This window comes from Garra rufa, chromosome 25 (assembly GCF_049309525.1).
Source record: "Garra rufa chromosome 25, GarRuf1.0, whole genome shotgun sequence".
NCBI classification, from domain to species: domain Eukaryota; kingdom Metazoa; phylum Chordata; class Actinopteri; order Cypriniformes; family Cyprinidae; genus Garra; species Garra rufa.
Window position 1 is genome coordinate 8,806,588 of NC_133385.1, and position 21,209 is coordinate 8,827,796.

At 34.6% G+C, this 21,209-nt stretch overlaps 1 protein-coding gene across 1 annotated transcript; it reads left to right on the forward strand.

Annotated features, from left to right (window-relative positions):
* Positions 1–862: 862 nt before the first annotated feature.
* LOC141302130 (gamma-parvin-like) lies at positions 863–17,250 on the forward strand. The gene is made up of 13 exons (XM_073832320.1): positions 863–1,174; positions 2,183–2,242; positions 7,114–7,181; positions 8,279–8,381; positions 9,335–9,475; positions 9,556–9,668; positions 11,965–12,020; positions 12,124–12,158; positions 12,292–12,353; positions 12,436–12,504; positions 15,412–15,513; positions 15,877–15,949; positions 16,812–17,250. The coding sequence occupies exons 2-13, from the start codon at positions 2,191–2,193 to the stop codon at positions 16,883–16,885; spliced, it is 948 nt and encodes a 315-aa protein (XP_073688421.1). The 5' UTR covers positions 863–1,174; positions 2,183–2,190; the 3' UTR covers positions 16,886–17,250.
* The last annotated feature ends 3,959 nt before the right edge of the window (positions 17,251–21,209 follow it).

Below are 21,209 nucleotides of genomic sequence, written 5' to 3' on the forward strand. Positions count from 1 at the left end.
AATTTTCACTTCATAGCTCGGACATGGGCCAGGCATCGTGTCTGTTTTAGGCCTCTCCTTATTTTTATATTTTAGAGAACCATCCGTTATGGTGTTGAAAAATGGGGATGACTGCCCCCTACTGATCATGTCTTTCCTGTGCAAGAGCATTCGTTGTGGTCCTATGTGGTCCTTTTACACTCATTCTTAACGGCCACATCTGTAGTTGATGCAGTGTTGAAATGTTGAGAAATCTCGTCTTACTAAAATGACTTTTGTGAACCCAGTGGTCAAATGCTGTGCTCTCAATTTCGGTGTAATTATAGTCACCTGACTAGTGACTGATCCTAGTCTAAAAAACTAGAAGACTTTCTTAATGTATATAAGCAGTAGGCTATTTTAGAAAGATCAATAAATTATGAATCATGCAATGAATAAAAATTTAACTGTAGTCTGATTATAATTAGATTACAATACCCTAGCTGAGTTTTGCATGGGCAAACACCACTCTCACTCTTTGAAATACATAAACCATAGTTTTTCAGTATGATTGTGCCTCTCAGGGTGACGCAGAATGTAAACAGAACCACAGATGGGTGAGTCTGAATCTAAATAATCCTGTTGTTTTCAGATGCTCCTTTGAGGGGCTTGTTTCAGTTGTTTGTTCTGGATTCAAACTTGCGTTTAATGGGGGAATTCATTGGGATGGTAACCATGGTAACCCTTCGGCCCAAATTACCTCTGGATTTTCTAGTCAAAGGGAGGCGTTCTCTCCATCACAGTAAGAGAGAGTGGAAAATGTATGCAATTGTTGCTCTCAAACCTGGAGTGTGTTATTTGAAGAGAGGATCACCATTTGGTTGTTTACTAGCAAGCGTTATTGTCTGTTACTGACTCAAACGTCATGTTCAGACCCTGGGTCTTGTGTGTGTCTGACGCAATGTGTGACAGTTTAGAACATGCTTCTACAAACTCGAAACAAAGAGGAAGTGGTGCCTCACCACTTCCTGTATGGAGTTTCAAACAGGCCTCACACTTATCAGAGTTTTTGTTTTTAATCAATTCAGAATGATGGTCGGATGTCTTTTAGAAGTGAATCAATCCTTTTAGGAAAGGTGACAGGACCATTGGACGACATTTCATCTGCAAGCCCACTAAAAGAAGAAACTTCCCCAGACGTGTGGCAAGAACTGAGGTGAAAGTTTTGACAGCAAACATTGCTGCACTGTATTGCTCTTTTATATAATCTCAGTAGAGTTCATGGACTTGTCTGTTAGGGTTTGAGTATCGCCTATGTCTAGTATTGTTTTGGAGAATCAAAATGGATGAAATTGTTGATATAAAATGAATTTGGATAGCATATTTCAGATTTGGTCTTTAAAGGAGTGTGTAAGATAGCCTAATATTAAGATATTTTTGATAAGTGAGCATTGTTTGAGACATTATTGAGATCTTTTCTGAAACTCTGCATGTAAAAGTACTCATTGTTTCTTTCTGGGGAGACGTAACTGTTTAGTTTCAATTTCCTCTCTATTTAATCTCGTTTCTAGACATTATAAGCAATAGTTCACTCCAAAATGAGAATTATGAAGCTTTCATGTGCTTTCCAGAGGTTGAAGGACATGGTCACCATTGGATTTTGTGTTCTATAGATATATTTTTGAAACGACCGTAAATATGTTAGGAGTTTTCTTTTCTGCGTCAGCTATTGTTTTAAAGAGCAAGAGATGGTTGAGATTTGAGACGTTTCTTTCTCTTTCCATCTTGTTTTTCTCTCCCGCAGCATGTTTTTGTTGTCAGAGAGGTTTATGTTTTGCCCGTCAGTCTGCGTTATGTCAATGTGGGCTGGCGTGCTTGATGCAGGAAGGCAAATCTCCGAGCTCCGTGTGTTCTCCTCCGTTCAGCCCGAGATCAGTGGCGACTCCCGCAGACGTCTGCTGTGTGTTGTGGAGATTCTCCGTCCTTGTGTTTTGACGTTTGAAGTCGGCTCCGGTTCGCCGTACTTCATCATAGCCATAAAAATGTCCGTTCGAAAACAAAACCTCGAGATGAATCGCGTCCTTGAAATTCCCCCAGGACACAAACACGCAAACAGAACAAGAACATCACATGGTTTTCAAACAGAAGCACTAGAAATCAAATGTCTGCTGTGTGAAACTGTTAATAAAGTTCACTTTTTGACAAAAACTATGTTTTGAAACAGTCAAAAGAATGGCAGACTACAGAGCTGAGGAGGAAAAGGACGAATTCTGCAATCGTCAGGGTGAGCGAAATCATAACATCACATGACAATGTCAGGACTGCATCCCAATTTACATTCTTCTACTATGTAGCTACTTAAGTATGACCTTAGCTAATAAGAGGAAAAAACAAACGTCTGACTACAGTATGTAGGCTACACTAGTTTTGGGACAATATACATAAAGGGTTTGCACTTACATCAGCGTTTGGGCAGTTACCCCGATGCGCGCAGTTTTGCCAACTTTTCTCAATGGAAAGTAGCTAAACCCCGCTTGAAAAGTCGCCAAATGTTGCTAAATTACGTCATACAGTCATTAGCATATTCATGACGTCAGTACGTCGTATTGTCTTCTGTCTCTGTGCTCACATACTGCTATTTAATGCAGCCAAATTCAATAAAACTGTTTTCATTTATATATTTCATTTTTTACGGTTTCTTTTGTCAGACAACGGGGTAAATATGAAATAGTGACTGAAACGCGGCCCATTAGGATAACCAGCTCTCGAACATATTCATCTACACTAAAATCGTGATTCATAATCACGACATTGTCTAATGAAATCAAATACACATACAATTAAGACAATGGCTGTGCTGTGATTTCGGCTATACTTTTATGTAAAATAGAGTTATAAGCACCAGAATATCTTTTTTGTCTGAAAGTGCTGCTCACTGAACAGAACAGACGCAGATAGAGAGAGAGGGAGAGCGCGCGCGCGCCCTGGGAAAGCACGACTTCGTGCTCGCGCGGCAGTACCAGAGAGTCTCATAAACTAAATAAGGTTTGTCCAAGAAGTCGCTAGATTTGTCGCTAGGCGCTTTTTCGAGAAAAAAAAAAAAATCTAGCGACAAAGTCGCCAAGTTGGCAACACTGATGCGCGGCCATATTGAAGATACTCGGATGTAAACAACAACAAGCATTGATTGCATGGTTTATGTACTACTGAATTGTTCTTTTTTATGCTATCTAAACCACTGAAAAGCTGCTAAATCATATAGAGAAACAGGGCCGTGCAGAGACCTTTAAAGGGGCAGGTGCTCAAAGTATAAAAAGGGCACCTGGAACAAGGCATTTAAGAGCCCCTTGGGTCCATCACCTCATTGTAGGCATCCAGTTACTTACGTAATAAGTAACAATGTCATTAATAAGTCAAATAATGCATTATTCAAAGTTTTAATTGCATTTATGTTTAGTTCAGGACTCAAACAATAGAATTAGTAATATTTTTATCACTATAAAAGGGGCACTCTAAATAGGGCTGTGCTCAAAACATCAGTACAGCAATACTGTACTGTATATTGTGACACATTCCTTGCTGATATACGTATCATTACAGAGGCTTCTAGCAGCCAATGCTGTGAAGCAGTTCTGAGAAAGAAATGGAACATAAAAGAACATTTTGATGTTTAAAAGATTGAAAAATATTTTCTTTGGATCTTTTAATTTTGATTAGAAATTGTTGTGTATTAAATTGTCAAACCTAAAGATTTTCTTCTCTCTGTTTAACACAATAATAAAGAACAGCTGTTATAAAATAAACTCTGTGTGGTCACTATTGAAAATATCTGTGGCCCCTGATGTATTGTATTGTAAGATTGTAGACGGTATAATATTAAGGCATAAAATGGCATGATTTATAATTCAGATACAGGTTCACAGAAAAACGAAATATATTTTACAATGGAATGTCAGCCTTTACACCATTAAAAGGGATAAATGGAGTTTATAATTTATTATATTTTATTTAAAACATAAATAGTACTGTCTTAATTGTTTAGATTTTTAGAAGGCACATTAACATCTTTCACATTTACAACTCTATGTGTTTGCTGCATAAAAACTAGGTCGATAATTGCAATAATTTGACCATAAAGAGCTGAAAAATGTGGAAATAAAAATTCATTCTCTGTCACAAGGGGGCGCTTTAGGAGCGCTGAAATACTACGGTTTCCATGGGAACGGCTGAACACAAAGCAGCAGCATTAACGCAGTTTTATCAGACGTGAAATGAAAATGCAAACGACACGTTTCTGAGGACAATCAGTTCCCTTCAGATTCATTCATTTAAAGACATCAGTGCCGTGTTTTGACTTTGAAACGTGCAGCGTGCATATTTATTCAATGACATCATTGCCTTTTGAAGTTTAATCCAGCCCTATCGCGATTCTCCTCTTTCCGTCCCCAAATGTAAGACCTCCTAAATTATAATTAAGTCTTTTCTTATACTAATTAATATATATAAAACTTTTTATGGCCTTAAATTTGCCACAACCTAATTGAGGAGTTTTTAAGGACCTGCAGGAGCCCTCTCCTTTACCATAGATTTACGATTTTTTTTTTTTTTTTTTTTTTTGCACAAACTATAAAAAAGTATAAATACTCGTGCATAATCTCTTTCCTTCACGTCATTCTTATGATAATAAGTAACCTTAAATCTGGTGAAAACACCACTTACCAGCAGCCACGAACATGTCTATCCTTGGCCTTATAAACATGATCGGATCGTCCTGAACTTCCGGGTGGGGTCGTCACGTGACGAGGGTCATTCTATTACAGCTAAAACATTATTAATTAATTTTACTAAAAGTTCGATTGGGCAGGCTGTCTAGAATTCGATATTTTTATAAATATTTTATTTTTATATTATTAAATTAAAAAACAAATCTTAACAAAAGGGCACTTTGATCACTAGGAGCCAAAAGGGCAGGTGCTCAAGCACCCTCCGCCCCCCCTCTGCACGTGCCTGTAGAGAAATACTTAATGAGCTGAAAAGAGCGCAGTTGTTTGACAAACTAAAGTTAATAGCTGGTAAAGATATGTACGAGCAGTATTAATTAAGATATTAGCCTAATATTTGACTGGAAATTATAAGAACAAACAAGTATGCTGTCAAGATTCTTGCCCTGGAAATCCTGATTTAGTTTGGCCAACCACAAACAACAGTTTTTGCATTCTTTTTATTGATTTGTTATAACTTTTGGCAGTTTATAGTATGTGTTTCCCCATTGACTGATTAGTACAGCCCAAAACATAAAAATTTTCAGTAGCAATAATCAGCAAAATTTGCGCTTTCCGTTTGGTTCAGTGGCATTGTTTACGTTCGCTTTCGCCAGTATGGCCGATTGACGCGTCGTGAAAACACTTCATTTAAAAATATTGGGATAGTTCAACAAAAAATGGAAATTTTGTCGTTAATTACTCATTCTCATGTTGTTCTAGACCCGTAAGAAGGGCACAATTGATTGACAAACTAAAGTTAACAGGCTAGCTGGTAAAGATATGTACAAGCATTATTAATTAAGATATTAGCCTAATATTTGACCGGAAATGATAAGAACAAACACATATGCTGTCAACATTCTTTCGCTGGAAATCCTGATTTACTTTGACCAACCACAAACAACCATGTTTGCACCCTTTTCATTAAATTATTATAACTTTTGGCAGTTTATAGTACTCCAATTGTATTAGTACAGACAATTTTTAGGAGCAATAATCAGCAAAATTTGAGTGTTTCATTTGGTTGAGTGGCATTGTTTACGTTCGGTGTTGCCAATATAGCTGATTGATGATGCGTTGTGAAAATACTTTATTTAAAAATATGGGATAGTTCACCCAAAAATGGAAATTTTGTCATTAATTACTCATTCTCATGTCGTTCCAAACTCATAAGAACTTTGTTTATCTTTGGAACACAAATTAAGATATTTTTGATGAAATCCGAGAGCTTTCTCACCCTGCATAGACAGCACTGCTCTCGGATTTCATCAAAAATATCTTAATTTGTGTTTCAAAGATGAAGAAAGGTCTTACAGGTTTGGAACATGAGGGTGAGGAATTAATAACAGAATTTATATTTTTGGGTGAACGATTGACCTCCCATTTCCAGTAAAATAAATGAACTGGGAAAAATTACAGCCCTAATTTTTTGTGTTTTGACATAATATTTGATCAAACTGTGAAGACTTTAACCTTTATATTTTTTATGTATAATTAGTCCCACATTTGGAACATACACTACCAGTCAAAACATTTTGAACATTAAGATTTTTCATGTTTTTTTAAGTCTTTTTTGCTCACCAAGTCTGCATTTATTTAATCCAAAGTACAGCAAAAACAGTAAATTTTTTAAAATATTTATACTATTTAAAATAACAGCTTTCTATTAGAATATATTTTAAATGTAATTTACTCTAGTCATTTCAAAACAATTTTTTTTGCATCATTACTCCAGTCTCACGATCATTCAGAAATCATTTTAATATTCTAATTTGCTGCTCAGAAAACATTTATTATTATTATTATGTTTAAAACATCTGAGTAGAATTGTTTCAGGTTTCTCTGATGAATAGAAAGTTCAGAAGAACAGCATTTATCTGAAATAAAAATCTTTTGTAAAATGATCAAAAAATTCATCAAATATTCCTAAAAAAAATGTACTTAACCATTTTAAATATTGATAATAATAGTAATACAAATGTTTTTTGAACAGCAAATCAGCATATTAGAATGATTTTTGAAGGATCATGTGACGCTAAAGACTGGAGTAATGATGCTGAAAATTTAGCTTTGATCACAGGAGTAAATTGCATTACAATTGACAATTTTAAAAGAGACTCGCAACAAACTCCTCTTATGCAGTGCAAGGGGTTATGTTTTTTTTTTTTTTTTTTTTTGAAAAAGATCAGAATGAGCTCATTGTGCACATTATTGATTATTCCGGACACACTAATCCTAATCTTTTCATACTACATAGTAAATATAGTATGTGAATTGGGATGCAGTCACAGTCTTTTAGGAAAGACAAACCCAGTGTTTAGCTGAAAGCAAGTGCGCATCCTGAGCCTGAATGTTAATGTGGCAAATGATGTGTTTTATTTTGGGTTTTAAGAAGGAGAGAAAAGAATGATCGTTCAGCCGACATCTTTAGAAGACCCCAAACTCAACAAACTTAAAGAGGTGAGATACTTAACTTTTTAGGGTGGTGTGGCATAGTTGCTAAAACTCAAAGTTGACAACTGGAAGATTTCTGGTTTGAGTTATTTAAAATCTTAAAGGAGACGTTCACTTCCAGAACAAATATATACAGATAAAGTACTCACTCCCTTGTCAAAGATCTTTCTTTCTGTTTCTTTTCTGCTCATCTCTTTCTTTCTTCAGTTGTAAAGTAATTGTTTCTTGAGGAAAACATTTCAGTTTTTTTTTCTATATAGTGTACTTCTATGGTGCCCACTAGTTTGAACTTCAAAAATGCAGTTTTTTAAATGTGACTTCAAATGATCCCAGCTGAGGAAGAAGGGTCTTATCTAGCGGAACAATCGGTTATTTTATGTTTTAAATTACAATTTATATACTTTTTAACCTCAAATGCTCTTCTTGTCTCGCTCTGCTTGAACTCTTGTTTTTTTCCGGCTCGAGACAGTTAGGGTATGTCAAAAAACTCCCAACTTATTTTCTCCCTCAACTTAAAAAATCCTACATCGCTGCAGAAATACTGAGCCACTGTATTTGCAAAGTGAACATGCAAAGATCAAACACCCTTAACAAAAAAGGTTTTGATATAGGGCGATTTTGAAATGAGGGAGAAAATGAGATGAGAGTTTTCTGACATCACCTAACTGTGTTGAACTGGAAAAAAAATGAATTCAGGCAGAGACAAGATGAGTGTTTGAGGTTAAAAAGTATATAAATTGTAATTTAAAAAATAGTTTTGCTAGATAAGACCCTCCTTCCTCAGCTGGGATCGTTTTAAGCCGCATTTAAACTGCATTTTGGAAGTTCAAACTCAGGGCACCATAGAAGTCCACTATATGGAGAAAAATCCTGAATTGTTTCCCTCAAAAAACATCATTTCTTTACGACTAAAGAAAGAAAGACATGAACATCTTGGATGACAAGGGGGTGATTACATTATCTGTAAATTTTTGTTCTGGAAATAAACTTCTCCTTTACCTAATTGACTATAATGTACTAACTAACCAACTGATCTCAATGAGAACCTCATTTCCTGAGGAGTGTCTGAATATCTGTTGATATTCTCTCTTGCTTTGTGGCAGGTTTTGGTGGAATGGATTAACAAAACTCTGAAATTTGAACACATTGTGGTGCGATCTCTGGAGGAAGACCTCTATGATGGACTTGTCCTTCACCATCTTTTACGTAAGAATCATCTCAGAAAAAGAAAATTATGAACAGGCACATTATTGAGGTGACCTCACATGCTTCAACAAATAGTTCACCCAAAAATGAAAATTGGATATCCAAGATATAAATGAGTTTGTTGTTTTCGTTACACCAGATTTGGAGAAATTTAGGATTACATCACTTGCTCACCAATGGATGCTCTGCAGTGAATGGGTGCCGTCAGAATGAGAGTCCAAACAGCCGATAAAAACATCACAGTGATCCACACCACTCCAGTTCATCAATTATTATCCTGTGAAGTGAAAAGATGCGTGTTTGTAAGAAACAAATCCATCATAAAGGCATTTTAACTTCAAATTTTTGGCTAAAATACGAGTCCGTAATCCATTATAATGCTTCCTCCAGTGAAAAAGTCCATCTCCTGTTGTCCTCTCTCATCAAAATCCACCCACATATTTGTTGAGAACTGTTTTGGACTATTTTCACTTGTAAATGTGCTTTATCTGTGTATATTTATCTCCTGATACAGACAAGATGACTTTTTAATTTTTTTTTACTGAAGAAAGCAATATTATGGATTATGTACTCGTATTTTAGCTAAAAGCAACAATTTGAGGTTAAAAATGTCTTAATGATAGATTTGTTTGTTACAAACATACATCTTTGCACTTTATAAGATATTAATTGATGGACTGGAGTGGTGTGAATTATTGTGATGTTTTAAACAGCTGTTTGGACTTTCATTTTGACGGCACCCATTCACTGTAGAGGATCCATTGGTAAGCAAGTGATAATGCTAAATTTCTTCAAATCTGCTCTGTTGAAGAAACAAACTTATCGACATCTTGGATGGCCTGAGGATGAGTACATTTTTACGCAAATTTTAATTTTTGTCATAAAAATGAAATCAATAATTTTGACATGAAATGTCACCCTCTATACAATGTCTGTGCATGTTTTGATTCTAGGCAGGTTAGCAGGTGTTCAGTTACATGTAGAGGAGATTGCATTAAGCACTGAGGCCCAGGTACGGAAACTAGAGTTGATCCTGACCGCTCTCAATGAGGCCTTAGAGGTGAACGAGGAAAAGGCCAAATGGAACATTAAACGTGAGCCAATCAGATCAGCTCTTGAATTATTTACATATTTCTAAGCATATGCCCACTGTTCTCTTACCCCAATCTGTCAGTCATTCACAGCAGAGACCTGTTGTCTACGTTGCATCTTCTGGTTGCTTTGGCGAGTCGTTTCCAACCCGATCTGGTCCTGCCTGTGGTCAGCGTGGAGATAGTCCAGTGTGAGGTGATTAATATTGAAATTATTTGAATGTGTGAACTAAATGGTTCATAAATACACTAACCGGATAATAATTATGTTGTGAAAACACACCATTACAATACTGCTGTTTTAGATGGTTGCTCATATAATATAATTTAATATTTTTTCGCAATTCATCACTGCATATTATTTAAATAAATGGATATGCATAATGTAAAGAACAATTATTTTCAATTAATTTGTCATTGCATATTTGAACATTTTCTATGCATATTATAGTAAAAAAATTCATGTTTTCATAATTTTCCAAATGTGTGACTGCATAATATTTAAAAAAATGACTATGCATATTATGAAAACAAATTGATTTCACAATTATTACATAAGTCATCATTGCATATTATTTAAAAAATTTGTATGCTTATTATAATTAAAGAAATTATTTCAGAAATTTTCACAATTCATTGTTTGAAAAACATTTCACAATTTATTACTGAAAAATATATATATAGAAAATGATGTGCATATAATGAAAAATGAAAATGTTGCCAAAATTCATTATTGCATATTATTTGCAAAAATAAGTAATAAAACAATAAATTATTTCATAATTGAAAAATCAATATGCATATTACAAAGAAAAAAAAATGCCTAATGTTTATGACCACAGTTCATCACTGTATATTATTTATTTAATATTCGTATTATAATAAAATAAATTATTTCAGAAATTTTCACAATTCATTGTTTGAAAAACATTTCACAATTTATTACTGAAATATATATATATAGAAAATGATGTGCATATAATGAAAAATGAAAATGTTGCCAAAATTCATTATTGCATATTATTTGCAAAAATAAGTAATAAAACAATAAATTATTTCATATTTGAAAAATCAATATGCATATTACAAAGAAAAAAAATGCCTAATGTTTATGACCACAGTTCATTACTGTATATTATTTATTTAATATTCGTATTATAATAAAATAAATTATTTCAGAAATTTTCACAATTCATTGTTTGAAAAATCAATATGCATATTATAATAAACAATTGTTTTCATAAATTTTCACAGCTCATTACTGTTTTTTTTTACAAATCAGTATGCATATAATTAATAGTTGTTTTCATTATTTCTCACAATTCATTGCTGCATCATATTTTAAATATTTATTTGTATATATTGAAAACATTGAAACATATCATGTTTTGTAACATTTCACACACATAATGCTTATTGTTTTTGACCACAATAAATTGCATATTATTTGAAAAATGCTATATTTGAATATGCTATAATAAAAGAAATTCAACAATTCATTAATGCATATTATTTGAAAATTCATAATAATAACAAATCATAATAATTATAATAAAAATAATGTCATAATTCTTTATCATTTCAAAAACTAATTATCATATTTTGTAAACATTATGTGCATATTATAAAGAAAAAAATTGCTTTGACCCAAAAATGTTTTTGACCACAATTCCTCATTGCATGTTATTTGAAAAATTAATATGCATATTATAATGAAAGAAATTGTTTTATAATTTTTCACAATTAATTAATTGAAAAATCAATATGCATATTATAATGAAAAAGATATACTTTCACAGCTGAAAAAAAATATGCATATTATGACGTGAAAAAACTATTTTTCATCTTTTTTCTGTCTATGTAATTAAAGCTGCACATCCAGAGAAAAATTATAATAACCAATATGTGACCCTGGACCACAAAACCAGTCTTAAGTCGCTGGGGTATATTTGTAGCAATAGCCAAAAATACATTGCATGGGTCAAAATTTTTGATTTTTCTTTTATGCCAAAAATCATTAAGAAATTAAGTAAAGTTCATGTTCCATGAAGATTTTTTGTAAAATTCCTACTGTAAACATATCAAAATGTAATTTTTGATTAGTAATATGCATTGTTAAGAACCTAATTTGGACAACTTTAAAGGTGATTTTCTCAGTCTTTTTGATTTTTTTGCATCCTCAGATTTCTGATTTCAAATAGATGTATCTCAGTCAAATATTGTCCTATCCTAACAAACCATACATCAATAGAAAGCTTATTTATTGCTTTCATATGATGTATAAATCTCAGTTTTGTGAAATTTAACCTTATGACTGGTTTTGTGGTCCAGGGTCACATATTATAAGAGCCTGATATCCATCATCCAATCAAATCCAAATGGAATCAAGTCCCACATTATTCATTTTGAATATTCACTGAACAGTTAAATTGCATTACATCATTTAAATATTTAAGTAGTCAGCATGCATTAAAATCTAATTTGTTAATCAGGTCACAAAAAGTGGCATCAAGGCAGACAAGCAGACAGAATTCATCACATTTCAAAGGTCTGTGAAGAACCTCCTTCCCTATTAAACATTTATCTGCACTTTGAATCTCAGTGACACTGTCCAAACCAGTGTTTTCATGGTCTGCTGTGTGTCTCCGCAGTAATTCCAGCGCAGAGCTTGAGAAAGAATCTAACAGTGAGTCAAACTGAGGCTGATCTCTGAGCCTTTTCATTTCCATATTTATAAGCATCAGTAACTTTCAGATAGTGGAGGCGTCTAAAGAAGAAAGCGGTTGCTTCTTAATCTCTCTCTTGCACTGTCTTTGCAGAGGAATGTCCCATTGATGAGCTCTTCAAGCTGGAGGCTCACAAAATTGAGACCGTGAAAAAGGTTGCGATCCAGTTCCACACCTCTCTAAATGCTGCCTTTGACACACATCTTTCACAGCTTCATTATGTTTTGTTTCCTGCAGGCTATTTTGCACTTTGTGAATAAGAACATGACATCTCTGGGACTGAACGTGACAGACCTCGATAAACAGGTGTGCAAACTCAAGTTTTTAGAGCATTTTATTTCTTCTAGAGGTCAACTTATTAAGTTAGAAGAATAGTTCACCAAAAAATTTACATTTTTCTGAAAATGTACAAAGAAATGTAGCATTCCATCACTTGCTCACCAATGAATCCACTACAGTGAATGGGTGCCGTCAGAATGAGAGTCCAAACAGCTGATAAAAACATCACAATAATTCACAAGTAATCCACACCACTCCAATCCATCAATTAAGGTCTTGTAAAGCAAAAAAACTGTATGTTTGTAATAAACAAACACATTATTAAGATGTTTTTACCTTCAGACCGAATCAGGAGAGAAATATATGTAATGTAAAAAAGGTAATTGCGACTTGTTATCTCACAATTCTGACTTTTTTCTCTGAATTGCATGATACAAACTAGCAATTCTGACTTTTTTTCTCAGAATTCTGATATGTAAACTTACAATTGCGAGTTATAAAGTCAGAATTCCAAGATATAAACTCGCAATTCACAGATAAGAAGTCAGAATTGTGTGATATACAGTAAACTCGCAATTGCGAGTTATTAAATCAGAATTATGAGATATAAACTTGCAATTCTGTGAACATATCAGTCTTTTTATTTCTTCTTAGAATTGGACTTTATAACTCACAATTAAAAGTTTATATCTCACAATTCTGAGAAAAAAAAAATCTGAATTTTGACATACAAACTCAAAATTGCGAGAAAAAAAGTCAGAATTGCGAAACAGAAATTCAGATTTTATTAGTGTTGGGTTTGAATCCGAGTCGAGTCCGAATCTTTATCCATTCGAGTCCGAGTCCAAAACGGGGCGAGTCGGACTCAAGTCCAAGTTCAAATGGGTCGAGTCCGAGTCCAACTAAATACTACTGTTTGTCAGTATCTTAACCTTGTTTTAACCTTTACAACTAGAATAAGGCAATGCCAATTTAAATGTAACAAAAGCAAACCTCTATTGCATATTGCCATTTTGATTTTTGATTTCACACCATCTCATTAGTGTCTTGCTCAGCAAACTTAAAGTCATGTAACAGAAGTTATAACTTATGTATTGTGACATATTTCAGAGTGAAACAGCTTTTAGAATGTGAATAATTATAGGGCAGGACAGGACTTGACTTTATTTGTTGTTATATAGTAAATGTATAAATTCAGTGGGGTGGGCAGGAAGCTTAGTAAATGAGACCTGGGGAGCAGAAAATGCACCTCTTATCTCTGATTGTGGCTGTGTTTATGATGAATGGTAAGACCTTAGACAGAGTAAATGGCATTTTACATTTTTTTTTCTTGGATGAAAATGAGGCTGTGAGGGTTAATGACCGTTTTTAAGTAGCAGTCTATGGAAGCCATGGAATAAAAGAGTAAAATTTGAGTTTATATTTCAAAATTCTGACTTTATTTTCCCAATTCCGAGATTATATCTCACAATTCTCAAAAGACATTCTCCCTTTTCCCCTCAGCTCAAAATCATGAGTTTATATCCTACACTTCTGGCACTTTTCCCCTCAGAACTGACAAACTCTCTACTGTTGAGTTAAATTGAGTTATAAAGTCTGAATTACAATCTATAAATGACTTATAAAAAATTCTGAATTGTGAGATAAAATAGTTAAATGTAATATGACGCAGTCTGCTGCATCAGGTTTACGCTGCTGTCACTTTAAGACCTGACGCACAGATCATATATTTTGACACGTGTATTTCTCCCAACTGTTCAAATTCACTCAAGACAAAACGTCTGCATTTGCATGAATGAGAGGCGCTTTCAGTGAGCACGCTTTGGGTGTGGGTATGCAAAGAAACCAGCAGGCTTTCAAGTACTGGCAAGACTTTTAAACACGTGCAAATACTGAATGTCACTTTCGTAATAATGCATGAGTCAGTAAAATTTCAGTCAACTGTCCCTGGACTTGGCAATAATTCCTGAGTCCGAAAAGCTCGAGTCCGAGTCAAGTCCGAGTCAAAATGCAGCCCAAGTCCGCTAAAATTTTACTCGAGACTGGACTCGAGTCTGAGTACAAGTCCGAGTACCTCAACTCTAGATTTTATATCTAGCAATTCTGAATTTATACCTCATAAGTGTGCATTTTTATATCTCACAGTTCTGAGAAAAAAAGTCAGAATTGCGAGATACAAACTTGCAATTGCAAGAAAAAAAGTTTATATCCCGCAATTCTAATGTTATATCTAGCAATTCTGACTTTATTGCTTGCAAGTGTGCATTTATATCTCACAGTTCTAAAAAAGAAAAGTCACAATTGTGAGTCATAAAATCAGAATTGCGTGATATAAACTTGCAATTGCGAGTTATAAAGTCAGAATTCCAAGATATAAACTCGCAATTCACAGATAAGAAGTCAGAATTGTGTGATATAAAGTTTATTGTTTATTTCTGGCAATTGTGAGTTTATATCCCGCAATTCTGACCTTATATCCCGCAATTCTGACCTTATATCTAGCAATTCTGACTTTATAACGAACAAGTATGCATTTATATCTCACAGTTCTGAGAAAAAAAGTCAATTGCGAGATACAAACTCGTAATTGCAAAAAAAATAAGCCTTTATTGTTTATTTCTCACAATTGTGAGTTTATATCCCGCAATTCTGACTTTATAATTATATTCTGACTCGCAAGTGTGCATTTATATCTCACAGTTCTGAGAAAAAAAAGTCACAATTGCAAGATAAAAAGTCGCTATTATTATATTTTTATTCAGTGGCGGAAATGAGCTTCCATAGAAATATGCACAGATTTTACAAGTGAAAACAGTCAAAGACAGTTGTGAACAAATATTCTGGTGGGTTTTGATACAAGCCCTTAAAGGGTTGTTTTTAATCTCTCAGATTCATGTTTCATATGTTTGTGATTTAACAGTATGATTTTGTTAGTTTGCAGACGGAGTGATTCTCCTCTTGCTGATCGGTCAGTTGGAGGGCTTCTTCATTCCTCTCTGTGAGTTCTTCCTTTGTCCTGTCGGGAGCTCGGAAATGGTGAGAAAATGTTCAGAGTTTTGCATTTGCATTGAAACCATGTTGTTAGTGAGCTCCATTCTGCTTTACAACAATAAGCAAAATTTAATCCAGGCTTATAGGATTTTACATCAGCGTAACTTCGCATGCAACTCCAGGAAATGTCTCGCCATTGTATAATTAACGTCTCTTAGGATGACTGCGGATATGACAGCACAGCAGCATAAGGCATGTTAAGAAAACTGAGGGTAATGCAAAAGACAGAAATCAAAACTAATGATCCTGCGGTTAGCAGAGAATATGCAGTGTTGCGGGTTTGCATTACATTTAGTTGTTTTAAAATGTTTTGATCTTTTTTCCATTGTTGTTTATTTACCCATACAGCTTCATAATGTGACCCTTGCATTGGATCTTCTCATAGATCAAGGATTTCCGGTTCAATCCGTTGACCCTCAAGGTAATTATTTTAGAAAGATCCAAACCTTTGTGAACTGCCTTGCTGTCTAGAGCGTAGATCCTAAACAAAGGCACTTAAGAAATTAAAATCTTATTAGGCAGCATCATTTTTCTACCATTTGTTTGATATCGGGTAAAACTGTCTGTTTTTATTTAAATTGAATGGTTTAATCAAACATTTTTGATTACTTGTCATTTTAAACACATAATCAAGAATTCTCTCACTTCACCTTCAATCTTTCAAAAGTTTACATACACTTAATTCTTAATACTGTGTTGTTACCTCAATAATCCAAAGCTGTTTTTTTGTTTAGCGATAGTTGTTCATGAGTCCCTTGTTTGTCCTGAACAGTTAAACTGCCTGCTGTTCTTCAGAAAAATCCTTCAAGTCCCACAAATTCTTTGGTTTTTCAGCATTTTTGTGTATTTGGACTCTTCCAAACAATGACTGTATGATTTTGAGATCCATCTTTTCACACTGAGGACAACTGAGGGACTCATATGCAGCTATTACAGAAGGTTCAAAGATTTGTGAGACTTTAAGGATTTTTCTGAAGAACAGCGGGCAGTTTAACTGTTCAGGACAAACAAGGGACTCATGAGCAACTATCACTATCACAAAATATCTTATTCAGGTCAGAACTAAATAAAAAATAACATGCATTTTGTATGACCCCTATTGTTTTGCTAAAATAATTAACATTTTGCTTATACATATGCAAGGTGTATGTAAACTTTTGACCTCAATTGTATGTGCACTACTGCTAGAACTTAAACCCTTTAGTAAAATAGCTGTTTGCATTAATTGTTGATCTGTCTGGTTGTTTATTCAACAATAAGCTAATTTCTCATGCTCCTCACAGATATTGTTTCCCAAGATGTTCCAGCCACAGTGAAAGTGCTGTATTCCTTATTCAAAAGGCACAAAAACAAATAATCTATACCTTTTGATTCAATAAAACCTTTCAGAATGCTTTAAATGATCAAATTCATTGTAAATGTGCGCTTTTCTTCTGACTGACTTCTTGACGGTCGGATTACTTTGGCACTCAGAGTGTTAGGACACATTAGAAGCAATTGTACAGAGTGTCTCTGAACCATTGAAGAGGCTCCAGAGAGAAAGTGAGAGAACATGGCCACTCATCTCATCATGGAAATTGCTTTTGGATGCCGACAGCTTCAATTTAATGTCACCTTTTCACTCTTTCATGTTTTTTTTCTTTTGGACAGATGTGCATTAGACTTAATGTATCGTTCAACAGTTTTCTGCTGACTTGCAGCTTGTTTTCAAATAAAAGTGCCACATATAGCAGCTCTGAAATGATGTCATTTCTTCTTCAATACTACTGTGTGTGCGCGCGCGCCTGTGTGTCTGTGACGCGCTTTAGCACGAAGGACCGTTTGTGGAGAAACGCTTATGTGCAAAAAAATAGATTTATTTATTATTTTTTATTTATAAAACTTAGGCTAAGATTATAAAAGTAATACATTTTTTTGAATAAAATTCAAATTACGTTTTGACGCTCTTTCAAGTCGTGTGACAGATACCTCAGTACAAGCGGAAGAAGCAGGAGCGCGCATGAACCGATCGTCTCTTCCTCTTTACAAGTTATGAAAAACATGAATGAACTTCATAGGGTATGTTGAAAGATGCAGTACAACTAACCAAAGCCTATAAACTCTCCTGCAGTCGAAAAAATACGTTAATGAAATCGCTTGTGAACAAACTGTCACGTGATGATACGTTTTACCTCAAGAAGGTCACGTGTTTTCTATGGAAGCCCGTTTCCGCCACTGAATAAAAAAGGTTATTTGGACTTGTCAGAATTGTGAGATATAAACCTGCTATTCTGTGAACATATCAGTCTTTTTTCCCCCTCAGAACTGGAAGTTATAAGCAATTGCGAGTTGATATGTCACTATTGACCATATGCACGAAATCCTTCCTTGTTTAGACAAGCCAGCTAAGTAGTCATTTCCGGTCAACTGTACTGTGCCGTAATATGAGCGTACTTTGTTCGTTTTCTCTACATAATCCATTCACAATCGAAGAAAAGTGTTGTTTGTCTAAGAGGACCAAACGTCCATGTATACCGTTTCAAGAATGACAAATGCCAGTTTAAAAAACTTCACGATTAAATCGGCTAATATGCGCTATGAGTCATTGCTGAGACTGACAGTAATAACCGGACCAAACAAATGACACGCTGATGTAAAAAAAAAAAAGAGCTTAAATGATTCACACTAAATTCAGAGTAACAAAACTACAGCAGTAACAAGTATGTGTTGGTTAAATATAGGCTATTTAATAGATTTTACAGTTCAAGATAAAACTTAAAAGTAGTTATTCAATTTTATAAAATATTTCAAATTCCTATCGATTCATATTGAGTGCATTATTTAATTATTATACCATAAATATTTAACGTATTTGTAGTGAACTATATATTAGTATTTAAATGTATTGAGCTTAATGACGTAATGTATGTAATGTAGTGAGCTTAATGACTTTCTGCACTTGCTGTACTATATACTTTAGGGTGGTATTTATTACTACAATTTATTATACTGGTAATTTTCTAATAAATCGAAAAGCAAGACGTCTTGAAAAATATAGGGAGAGGCAGCTGCATAATAAATAATCCTCTGCTGCCATCTATTGGTTTTATGGGTAATTCCATATTATTTTAGCCAAAAATATACGTTGTTTTCCATGAAAAGTCATTTTTTTCCGATGCCTTTTTATGAATGAAAAGTGAGTCCTGAATAGGCTAATAAAGGCTTTGAAATATTGCAAGATTTTAAAAATGTGTTCATGACTATAAAGGCAAGTTAGTGATTATCAAGAATACGATTAAGATGTCCTGGAAGAGAAATATCGCTAGCTAGCTAACGTTAGCCTAAACACGTTATGATAATGTTTAGCTGTCAGCATTTAAATGTACAACTATGCAGATATGGTGAGTACAGATTACCAGGCTCCGCATTTAAATTATATGTTGTTAAATAATATGAAACTTAATGTTCATGCCGCTAACATTGTTTATAATGTTGCAATTATAATTTTTCTCAGTTTCTGATAACGAGGCACTAGATCAGTCTCAAGAGTGTCCACCTAATATATAGCACATATAAAATGAGCTTCAGTGGAAGTTTACGAGCTGCTTATCGTTATGCGGAAGTTCTAAAGAACGCTCTGTGCATATGGTCAGTTCTGAGAAAAAAAGTCAGAAGTGCGAGTTTGTATCTCGCAATTCTGATTTTATTTCTCGCAATTGTGATTTTATATCCCGCGATTCTGAGAAAAAAGTCAGAATTGTGAGAGAAAAAAAACTTTTTCTCAGAATTGTGACATATAAGCTCGCAATTGTGTGAACATAGTCTTTTTTTCTCCTCAGAACTGGACTTTATAACTCGGAATTGTGAGTTGATATGTCACAATTCTGAGAAAAAAAGTCAGAAGTGTGAGTCTGTATCTTGCAATTCTGAGAAAAAAAGTGAAAATCCTGAGGTAAAATGTATTTCTCCACAGCTCGTTAGCTATAAAAACTTAGCTAAAATCGTAAATATATTGTTTAACATTGATAATATTGGTCAGAGTTTGGACAAATTTCAAGTGAACACTACAAAAACATTATTTCTAAACTTTAGAGGAAGCTCATATACTTGATGTCAACAGTAAAGGGCATCTCTCACTGAGAGTACCCACCATCCACCCTCGTAATTTAATTTCCTTAATGTGTGTTCTCTCAAATTGGATACGGTGAATGACTTCCATTTAATCTAAATGGCAAAAGCATTATGGGCGGTTTTAAGAGAGTCTTCTCTCTGCGAATAGGCCGGGATTCGAGGTGCGGGTGGATGGATGCTCTGATGGCGTTTTAATGGTGAATTGCCCTTGGGTAATTTTTTACCATTGCTGTTACCGAGCAGAATACGTATAAGAAGCTGACATTTCTCATCCTAATGCCCGTTTGTTATTCGTTTATATTCATAACTGCAATGTTTCAGCCTTTCTTATCCCTTGCCGTGGGTGTTAGTGTCATAAAAATGAATGAAATCTGTAGGACGGCGAGTGGTGAGGAAGCAGATTGCAATAGAGACGTGTAGGTGGCTTGGACAGACAGACAGACAGACAGACAGACAGAATGTCTGGAAATTCTCACATTAATAACTTCAGAAGCAGCCTACGTAATGACCCCGAGCGACCAGACGACACCCCGTCTAGAACTGTGGAAAATATCCCTCCCTGTCCAGTTCGCCCTCTACGTCCACTCCGAACCATCTAATGACCTGCAGGGGTGGGGTGATTTATGGGGTTGATGAGGGGGTTACTGAAGGCGGCGAATGGTTTAAATTAATACAGACGCCAGCAACGTACGCCTCAAAACCCCCTGCTGATGTCTCATCATCTCACGCCTAGAGCAAGAAAGACGTCTGAGTCACTGCTGGAGGTAATGCTTCAAAACTGTGGTAAGGATAACACAAACAAAAACTGTAACTTTCTAAAAGTTTATTTTTCCTGTGTTGTACAAATTTGACAAAGTATAACATAATGCTACTTTGTACATAGTACCCACTTGTGAAACAATGACGAGAGTTGTGTTTGTGTGTGTTTACCAGACCACCTGTTGCGAGGTAAAAGCCATGAAGCCGTACGAACAGGTGAAGATTGACAGTAAGGCAACTGCTGATGTGGAGGAGCACGACATTGGACTTTTTAGGTAAACACTGTAATTTATGGTAGGTAAAAACAGTTTTCCAGCAGCGACTTGAGAGTTGCATTCACTTACAGCAAATCTCGGCTTTCAGTTCAAGCTTCCATAATGGTGAGAATCCAATTACGGAAATGATGACTTTTATAGTTTCCTCGACTATCATGCTGAATAAAGGTCGAGGAATGACTCCTGGAAGGTGGGAACAGGTTGTTCAAAAGCCACCCGTTGTACGCCGATCCCTGATACGAGTTCAGTCAAATTATTTAGTATGACTAGCAATCAGAAAATGTCACCATTAGTGCAGTTTTTAAAATAGAAATCTCAATACAAACACCTCCTGGATCCTAGTCAGTTGTTATTTAGCATGGTTGCATGTCAAATAAAATCAAAAGGAAAATAAGAAATTATATTTCGCTTCAAAAAACAATTCATTGCAAAAAGGAATTATTAAAATATTATGCTTTTAAACCCTAAAAAAAATTTTCATTTCATGCTTATTTTAATTAGTATTTTTTACTGTAATAAAGTAAAACAAATATGTAT

Excerpts from the sequence above, each read along its gene's own strand:
- LOC141302130 (XM_073832320.1), top strand. The coding sequence starts at position 2,191 with ATGGCAGACTACAGAGCTGAGGAGGAAAAGGACGAATTCTGCAATCGT. Across the intron at positions 9,476-9,555 it reads GGCCAAATGGAACATTAAAC|TCATTCACAGCAGAGACCTG; the intron begins GTGAGCCAATCA and ends CCAATCTGTCAG. Across the intron at positions 9,669-11,964 it reads TGGAGATAGTCCAGTGTGAG|GTCACAAAAAGTGGCATCAA; the intron begins GTGATTAATATT and ends TTTGTTAATCAG.